Below are 9263 nucleotides of genomic sequence, written 5' to 3' on the forward strand. Positions count from 1 at the left end.
AGAAAAAAGACATTAAGGACTCGAATAAATTATTTTAGAGGCCAAAGCCAAAGACAGCAATTATTTATCAATTTATGGGTCATGGTAGATTTAAATTCCCAAGTAAGTACAGGGATCTAAAGATCTACTCTGAGGCTGAGACAATGAGACAATTATAACAGTGATAGTAACTTCCATTCACCTATGTCATCAATGTTCTAGTTTCTGGTTTGGACTGTGGGGTTTTCAAAGGTTCGTAATTAATAACGTGTGTGTATGTTAGTCACTAATTGGGGCTCGCCAGGATCCTCTGGAATTCCTGTCTGTGGAATTCTCCAGGCAAGAATACTGGAGTGGGTTGCCATTCCCTCCTCCAGGGGATCTTCCCAACTCGGGGATCGAACCCGGGTCTCTCTCATTGCAGATTCTTTACCGTCTGAGCCACCAGGGAAGCCCAAAATCTACATTCAAAAATGCTTTTCATGTTCTAGTGATGAGCATATATCATGCATGTCCCTGTGTGAAAGGGGCTGGAAGGAAGGGGAGTTTGTCATTTCCAAAATAATAATGACTCACATATGAAGAGCAAGTATGTTTTATGATCTGGACTGTAGCATTTCTATACTGGTTGCTTCGCAGGAGCAACTGGTGAGTCTCATTTAACAAATGACTAAGGTAGGAGTGAATGGATGGCATCACTGGCTCAATAAACATGAGTTTGAGCAAACTCCAGGAGATGGTGAAGGACAGGGAAGCCTGGCCTGCTGCAGTTTATGGAGTCGCAAAGAGTCAGACACGACTTAGTGACTGAACAACAGGTGTGAATGAGCCGTGAGTTTCTCTTTGTGAAAGGAAAAACTAAGCAAGGAACAACAGAATACAAACAAATACAAAATAAAAGGAGAAAAGGAGAACTGAGGTTCCATCAGGCCTAAGTGCTGAAACCTCAGGTCCTTGAGACTGGCTAGTTTAATGCTACTGGCTTGTTTGACAGGTGGTCGAGCACAGGTTAAGCCTACGTTGGAATCCTGGTTCTGTTCTTCATTATCAGTGCACCTTGGCACATGGATGAGTTTCCCTATCTTGGAGAAATCAACAGTACCTCCTTCATACGGCTGGCTGGGGAGTTACTCAAAGGAAAATGCTCAGAAAAATGCCTGAAACCTAAATACGGTTATTCCTTGGGTCAGTCCATCAGGCCCCAACCCCAAAGTATCTTTGATCTCAGGACTGCCGACACAGAAAGAGCTCAAGCATGATAGCCAAGTGTTGAGTGCTTTTCAACAAGCATGGGACTTGGATTCAGCCTTTTACTATGTAGCTGCGGAGAAGTTCTATAAGCACTCTGAGCTTCTACATTCCCTGGTTTGTAAAATAGGGTTAATAACTTGCCTCCCAGAGTGCCTGCTACTGCAGATTAGCAGCAAAAGTCAGTTCCTACTCTTTTGCCATTGACTCTTTCAAGGGGCAGAACCCCTGGGTTCCAATGGAGCTGGGGAATGGCACAGAACCTCCAAGCTGAGTTTTTCCTTCATCTTCCGAATCCCCAGTCCTCACCCTCCTTTGTATTCATAACTGTTATCTTTAACTTCTAGCATCCCTTTTACCTACCTCTAACCCTCTCACTAGCCTACTGCCCTTTCATTCTTTGAAGTATCAACTCTGGCCCTTATCAGAGATCTCCAGGAAGCATCTTATAACCCTGAGAACTTAAAGACCTTAAGTCCCCAGACCCATTAGAACAAAGACAAGCCCTCACCCTTTCTTAAATGACTTCTTTTCCCATCCTTGTAAGCTCATTCCCTTAAGGGCCAAATACTGTTAGTTTGCAATCGATGAAAAGAGAATCAGGGGGGGAAAAAAAAGAAAACAAAACACAACTTAAGATTTGGCTCAATTATATATTTGAAGGTATTTTATTTTTTCTAAAAACAATAGAAAAAAATCAACTTTAAAAAGGAAAATGTACTTAAATAAAAAAATTTACCTATATAGTAGGTATAACCTTCTATAAATTTTATTAAAGTTATTTACATTTCATGGCTATATTTACAAAGGAAAATCAGGTGAAATTCAGGAGTTTTTAAAAACAATTCTTAAATACAAATCTGTTAAAGGAAAAAAAAAAATGGTAAGCATAAAAAAAAAAGTTCTTTTATGCCCAAAGTTCCATTTGAGGCAGTTTATAGCATGACTAAATCTTTCAGTCTTAAAGATCCAGCCAAGGTTGTGAGGTTGTTCATGCACATGAAAGATGTTCCTATGTAAGGAGTTGACAGAGGAACCTTTTTCCTCACTTTCCCTTAGTAACAAATGAGAATTTCCTGAGGGAGTCCAGTTCCTCCCTCCAATAGGTCAATTTAGGCGCAAGAGTTCCGTATCTGTTCAAGTTTGAGTTTCAACTGTTCTCGCCTCTTCCGCAACACGTCTTTCTCTGAAGTGAGCTTTTGCTCCTCTGCTTGGACTGACAGGATGTACGCTGTGGCTTTTTTAAGGATAACTACCTTGGGGGCTTTTTCATTGTTCTCCAACTCTGGGATCTGGTCACGAAGAGCAAAAAAGCTGCGTTTCAGCTCGTTTCTCCTCTGGCGCTCCAAGACGTTATGTGTCCGCCTCTTGTCATTCTCCTCCGTGTCCGAAGACCTTGGGCTGGCACATTTGCGGTTGTTGCTGATCTGTTTCAGGACCCTGCCACTGTCCAACTTAGCCCTCTTGGCGGCGGGATAGTCCTTCCTAGTGGAGGGGGGCGCTGCGTAATTGTGCTGATGGGTAGACACATGGCATCTCTTTAGGACCAAAGGGCTGTGAGGAGGCTTGCTGTGGCTGCCTGCAGAGGGTGACCCCGATTCTGACCTTTTGGCAGGGGGCTGCCTCTTTTCCACAGAAACAACATCAATTTCTTCCTCATCCTCTTGTTCTTCCTCTTTAAGAAAGAAAAAAAAAATCACCCAGTTAACATCAGTTTTCTTAAAGCAATCAATGACCAGATGAAATTAATACTATGCCAACACAAGGGATTATTAGATAAGAGAGGACCCAGAGGAGTTCCCTGCCAGTCCAGTGGTTAAGACTCCATGCTTCCATCACAGGGGGCAAGTTTTGATCCCTGGTTGGGGAACTAAGAATCCCCCATGCCATTGAGTGAGGCTTAAAAAAAAAAAAAAAAAAAAAAAGGACCCTGGCACAAAGTTATTCCCAGACAGGTAGCCAATCATCTCTGCTTTTCTTCTCATGAAGACAGAATCTCAGGGAGGAAAATGACAGCTGGGTTTATGGCACAGACAAGAAAATTACAATTTACCAGGATACAGCATTGATGCCAATTCTTACCTAAGACTTAATGAGGCCCTGGACACACCCAGACAACGCACATTCCCAAGCACCTCCTATTTGGAAGGGACTTTATCTTTACCGAGAACCCTTCAGGTGTTGCAAATGATAGCTGCAAATCTTTGGTATAACTTTAGCAACTCCCTATCTTACTGGAAGTGCAAAAAGAAAAAAAAAAAAAAGCCTTGTAGCTTTGCCAAAAGTCCTAGAAGGTGGGGGAAGGAAAAAACGAAGTCTAATTTTGGAAGAGACTGGCTCTTAAGTGTTCAAAAGAGGTGCAAAGATCCCAACTCAGTCCGTACACTTTTAAGGCACTTTCACTAGCTCCCGGCGCTCAGGTGGGAGGCTGCCCCTTCTCTGTACACTGCCCCTCTTCATTTTTGTTGATCTGTAGTCCATTAAATCCCAACAACTCAGAAGGGAGGAGGGAGGTAATTCATTCACTCTTGGAGAGATCAATCCTCTCTTAACTCCACAACGACGACCCGCCCCGCCCCCTTCCAGGGCAATTAAAATGCTTAAGAGGGGTAAGAGGGAGCGGATTGGGTTGCTAGATAAGCTAGAAGATTTAAAAACCCAAAAGAAATTCCTAAGGGCGGGGGGAGGGAAAGGAGAGGACTGGCCACTAGGGCGATCTTAGGGGAAGGAGTGGGAAGAACAGTAAAGCTCAGTGTTTCAGGGATGGTGAAGCTCCCAGACCCTTCCAGACCTGCCATTTCTTTTCCAAATATAAGGGGAAAAAAGGCAGGGGGGAAGAGGGGGCAACTGAAATGTGGCCCCTTGAGTTGGCAGCCAATGAGAATAGGAAAGACACAGCCGACCCCTCTGACGTGCCTGGAGGGTCCCAGCTTACCAGAGTCGCTGCTGGTCGTGGGTGGGGTCTCCTCGTGGAGCGCCAGGGGCTCGGGACTGGCCCGCGGGGAGGACTCGGCAGAGGAGAGCAGAGAGTCAGAGGACGGGGAGAAGGCGGTGGAGTCCGGGGAGGCGCAGGGCTTGGGCGAGCTGCTGTCGTTGAGCGGGTAGGGGAAGACCACCGAAGGGTCGATGCATTCGGAAGCTGCGGCGCTCAGGTCCTGCAGGTACAAGCTGGAGGTGGAGCAGCCGCCGTGCCCGCGGGCGGGGCTCGGGCTGCCGCCGTCTTTGCGCGCAGCCTGGTAAGAGGCCAGCTTCTCCGAGACGAGCTTGGCGGCGGCCGAGAAGCCGCTCCACATACAGTCCTGGATGATGATGTTTTTGATGAGGGTCTCGTCGGGGTCGCAGATGAAGCTCTGGTTCACCATGTCGCCTCCCAGCAGCTCGGTCACCATCTCCAACTGGTCCGCGGAGGAGAAGCTGCCGCCGCCGCCGTCGTCGTCTCCCCTGGGCGAGAAGGGGGCGACCGCGACGTACGAGGGCGAGCAGAGCCCCGAGCGGCGGCTCGGGGACAGGGGCGGGGTGGGCAGCAGCTCGAATTTCTTCCAGATATCCTCGCTGGGCGCCGGCGGCTGCAGTTCGCTCTGCTGCTGCTGGTGGTAGAAGTTCTCCTCCTCGTCGCAGTAGAAATAAGGCTGCACCGAATCGTAGTCGAGGTCATAGTTTCTGTTGGCGAAGCTGACGTTGTGGGGCATCGCTGCAGCCTGCCGGAGGGGGCACACAAAGACGGGGCAAGTCTTGAGTTAGAGGGGTCTTGGATGGTGCCGAAACCCCACGCAGCGCGCACCGCGCGCCACAATTCAGAACCACTCCCCTTCCAGCGCGATCCCCAAATGGGGCTGATGGGGGGTGGGGAACGGACAAAAAAGGCACCCTTTTAGCCCACTCTGAGTGACCCTCTACTATCTCAGACACACACTTGGCGAACCAGCTCCGCAGCGCCGCGGGGCTTTTCTGCTCCCCCCCGGGGAGCCTGGAGCGCGAAGCCCGGGAGTCGGCCCCGCAACCGCCGAGCAATCGAAATCAGCTTTGGCCTCAGTCACAGGCCGGGGGAGGCGGCGGCGGCGGTGGGAAATAGGATCTGCCAAACCCCAAGGCGCAAAGTTTTGCGCCACCTGAAGGAGGCGGCGAGAGGCGCCGCGGCGGGAGCGGTTGCGCTCGGCCCCCTCCCGCTCCCGGGCCCCTAGCGCCGCGCCCGTTCCCACTCGCGCGCCCTCGTCTCGCTGCTTCCCCTGCCGGCGCCGCCGCCCCTCCCAGCCTCCCTTCTCCGCCTCCCGCATCCCTGCCCCCAGCGCGCCCCCCTTCCTTCCTTTGCGGGCTTTCCTTCTCTCTCCGGCTGGGGTGGCGAGCTCAGCTTCGAGCCTTAGCCCTTCTCCAACCACCTCCCACCCCACCCTCATAAATAAAAGGAGAGTGTTAAATAATAACAGGGACGTCTCCCTTCAACACTCACTACGGCGACGCAACTGCGCCAGAGACCCTGCTACGATTCCGCGCCGGGAGCCGGGCGTCTTCCCCCTCACCGGCCGAGGGTAGCAGCTGTTCTCGAAAAGCCCGGAGCCTCGCTCCTGGCTTTCCTTCGCATCTCAGGGGGCGCAGGGACACCCGCGCGGGGACCCCGGAGGCGGCCGGGGAGCCAAGGCTGGGTGCAGAGATTTTGCCCTCATTTCCCCCCCTCCCCGAGTCAATAATTTTAGGAGACTCGGACACATCTTTGCCCCAGCTTCCCTTGCCCCGTCCCCGCGCCTTCCCAACACCGAGTCCCAACCTCTCTGTAGACCAAAATCTTTAATTTTAGTATCCTTAAAAAAAAAAAAAAAAAAAAGCCAAAGGCCAACTTCTAAAAGGAGCCGGGAGCGTCGGAGACGCCGAGGGGATCGGCGGGCGGGACGCGCCGCAGTGTCTGTCTCCGGCTGTCAGAAATGCAGTAAGCCGAAATTTAAATGCCCTTTTCCAGACAGGGAAAAGTCAGCGGCTGCGGAGCTCTCTTCGCTCACACACGCAATGTATAATTCTTACTCCAAGGAGCTCAGGATGTAAAGGGTTTTCTGCCAACCGCGAAGCATACCCTTCTCCCCGACAAAAGGCAAAAAAGCAATTAATGCAATAAAGCATGAATGTCCACCCGGCCGGGGTCAGCGTCCATCTAAGGCGGGCAAAAACCTCTAAAGGCCACTTTCAGAAAACGCAGCCCCGGTTTCCCTCTGCCTTCCTCTCTCTTCCCATTTGACAAGTCACTGTACCCCGACCCAGTTCTGGTTCCTCTCCACCCCACCCCGACCAGCCACAACTACTCAGAGAAAAGTGTCAATAGCGCAGGAATGGGAGAAAAGACGCTCGATTCGGGCGTTCTGCTCATCGCGGCGTCAAGGCGGTAGCAAAAATAAATGGAAAAGGCCAATAGGTCCGGGTGCTCACCCGTATTTCCACTATCCGAAGGAAATCTAGCGTCCAAAAAGCGGCGAGGAGCGCCTTTCAGAGGCGCGGGTCGTGGGCAGCGGCGGGGGAAAGTGTCTCCCCAAAAAGGCAGAAGAGCCTCTCTGCGTCCGGGGAGTCTTGGTGTCGCTCGGGTGTTGTAAGTTCCAGTGGGCAAAGTTTCGCGGATGCCGCGCGGTGGCGGACCGCTAGCAGGGGTCCACGGGGAGGGTGGGGTGGGGGCCGGCCGGGCTGGAGGCGCAGAAGCCCCCCTTTGAATCCGGATCTCCCTTCCCCGGGCGCCCGGAGCGCGACTCCGCTCGCTAGGCTGGCTCGGCTCTTCCACCCTGGAGGGCCCGCCCGCACGCTCCCTCTGCCTCTCGCTGGAATTACTACAGCGAGTCAGATAAAGCCCAGAAAAAACCGGCTTTTATACCGAGAAGGTAGGCCCCTCCCCCTCTGTTCTTTTTCCCGCCAAGCCTCAGAGTAGCCCTGCCCTTCCAGGCAGTGGTGGAGCCCGGCGGCGGCCGCGGCGAGCCAGCCGCTTCGGTAGCCGCGAGATGCGCAGCCCGGGGGTCCTCCGCAGCGGAGACCCTCGCCTATAAAGGGCTGGTGGGCGGGGACTCACCGGAGAGGATCTTTTTTTCTGTCTCCCCCGCCCTCTGCTTTGGGAACCCGGGAGGGGCGCTGGTGGGGAGGGAGGACCGGAGGGGAGGAGATTCAGCTCTTTGAGCCTGGCACTCCAGTGCGCCGAGCTCTCGGATGTAAACACGGTCAGAGCGCCGCATGAATTAACTGCGCGCGCCTACCATTTTCTTCTGCTCCCGCTCAAACCGTCTCTCTGTGCTGCCTGGTTCCTCTGGAGCAGCGCTGTGTTGGACAAACGGCATACTTGTCCTGTGTGCTTAAATCATCTGGGGCAGAGCCGCTGATCCCTTGACGCTGAGAATACACCGTGTACCCACGGCTGCGCCATGCACGTCCCGGGTGGACTGGCGCCTCCCTAAGGCCGGGAAAGGGGCAGCCTTTGGAAAATAACTCCTACGAAGAGAGGAGGAAAGAAGGGGTATTGATGGGCGCGCGCTCTGAATGTGTGTGTGTGTGTGTGTGTGGCGGGGGGGGGGGGTGTTGTTAAGTGTCGATGGGATACATGATCAGAGGTATAGGGAAGAGAAATGGTGCCTGGAATAACCAAAATAATTCTGCAACGCGCTGCCACGTATACTTGGAGAGCGCGTTATGAATAAACACCCATTGCATTTGTTGGGGGTGTTATGCATTCTGGGTGTGCGCAGCTTTCTCGACTGGGCACCTTCCACCCACAATGAATCCCCCGATTGTTGCCCAAGTCGCAGAGGACCCCCCACTCCCGTCCCTGCCCGCGCAGACCTCCACGGATCTGTGCAGGAGCCAGTGTTCCTTCCCCCGCCCGCCCGCCGTACGCGCTAATCCCTGAGATCTTTCTGCGCGTTCCGGAGCTGGAGTAAGGGAGGAGCGCGCCTGCGGGTGCGCGCCGCGGGGGGACCACCCCCGTCCCTCTACACCCCCATCCCACCCCCGCGCCTCTCTCTCGGAGTTCCCAATTCCGCAGCCAGGTTTCAGAAAAGAGACGAATCCTTTTTACGCCCCGTGGCGCCGGTTTGCACCACTCTGGGGCTCCCAGGTTTGGGGAAAAATCAAAGGCGCTAGACGGGAAGATACAGCCCGGGGGAGGGGAGCGCGAGGCGCGGGACCAGACTCCCCAGAAGAGGGAAGGGGGCGAGCCGTTGGATCCTGCCTGGGGAGTCTGCAGAGTCCCCGGTGAGGAAAACCGTTAACTCTTTCCTGCTCGGACAGACCCGACGTTGACTTTCTTTCTGGGTCTGCTTTCCTCTTTATCATTGGGCTCAAAATCACACACACACACACACACACACACACACACACACAATGCATCGATTCTCATCTAAGGAGAGGAGCCAAGTATTACTTCCGTGTCTTGAGCGGGGAGGGGGGGTGCTGGCAGTGTCTTGAGCCAATTAAAAATTGGCCGAATTTCAGGCATTGATTTCCTAGTTCACTGACTCTTAAAATTATTTCTGAATACCATACTGAAGTGTGTATGTATAATAGAATCCACGTACATCTGTATACCTTTCATGCTCACGTTGACCTAGAATTTTGCCCAACACGACACATGATTTGTTCACTCCCTCAATGAATCGATATTTAACATATAATGCAAATCCCCTCGGGATTTACTATTCTGCATTACACAGAGGCGATCTATCCCAGCCCCGGTCCCTCATCCAAGGGCATTATAAGTAAACTTTTCCACGCCCCTTCCCCCTCCTTCCAAAAGTGAAAAAAATTCGGGACGGGGAGGGCTCGCCTCTGTCATGCCTGTGTTTGAGATAAATTATTACCCGTTGAGTTTGCTGCTAGGCGCTCAATTGTTAAGAGTAGTAACTTCCTCCAAATCAGGCTCAGGCACAAGTCGGTTTTAAGGACTGCAAATTGCTCCAGCCTCCAGGTTTTTGCCGCAAACGCAAAAGTGACCAATCCCTAGCCAGGGTTTTGCTGCAAAGCATCTTTCCCTGCCCCCTCCCAGAGCTGCACCCGCGCCCCAGGTTTGCGAAAGTTAAAGT

The 9263-nt window shown here is 52.5% G+C and overlaps 1 protein-coding gene across 2 annotated transcripts; it reads right to left on the bottom strand.

The window, feature by feature from the left end:
• Positions 1 to 1866: 1866 nt before the first annotated feature.
• On the bottom strand, positions 1867 to 7214 carry MYC (MYC proto-oncogene, bHLH transcription factor). 2 transcript variants are annotated; one of them, XM_043880136.1, is made up of 3 exons: positions 6640 to 7214; positions 4163 to 4925; positions 1867 to 2902 (listed from the first exon to the last, which is right to left on the bottom strand). In XM_043880136.1, the coding sequence occupies exons 2-3, from the start codon at positions 4914 to 4916 to the stop codon at positions 2340 to 2342; spliced, it is 1317 nt and encodes a 438-aa protein (XP_043736071.1). In that variant the 5' UTR covers positions 4917 to 4925; positions 6640 to 7214; the 3' UTR covers positions 1867 to 2339. The 2 variants fall into 2 exon arrangements, with proteins under 2 accessions (XP_043736071.1, XP_043736072.1); XM_043880137.1 differs by lacking the exon at positions 6640 to 7214 and adding an exon at positions 5141 to 5951.
• Between the last annotated feature and the right edge of the window lie 2049 nt (positions 7215 to 9263).

Source organism: Cervus elaphus, chromosome 21 (assembly GCF_910594005.1).
Source record: "Cervus elaphus chromosome 21, mCerEla1.1, whole genome shotgun sequence".
In the NCBI taxonomy this organism is placed as follows: domain Eukaryota; kingdom Metazoa; phylum Chordata; class Mammalia; order Artiodactyla; family Cervidae; genus Cervus; species Cervus elaphus.

Coding starts and splice junctions, on each gene's coding strand:
- MYC (XM_043880136.1), bottom strand. CDS start 4,916: ATGCCCCACAACGTCAGCTTCGCCAACAGAAACTATGACCTCGACTAC. Junction 2,903..4,162: donor CACGACCAGCAGCGACTCTG/GTAAGCTGGGAC, acceptor TCTTTCTTAAAG/AGGAAGAACAAGAGGATGAG.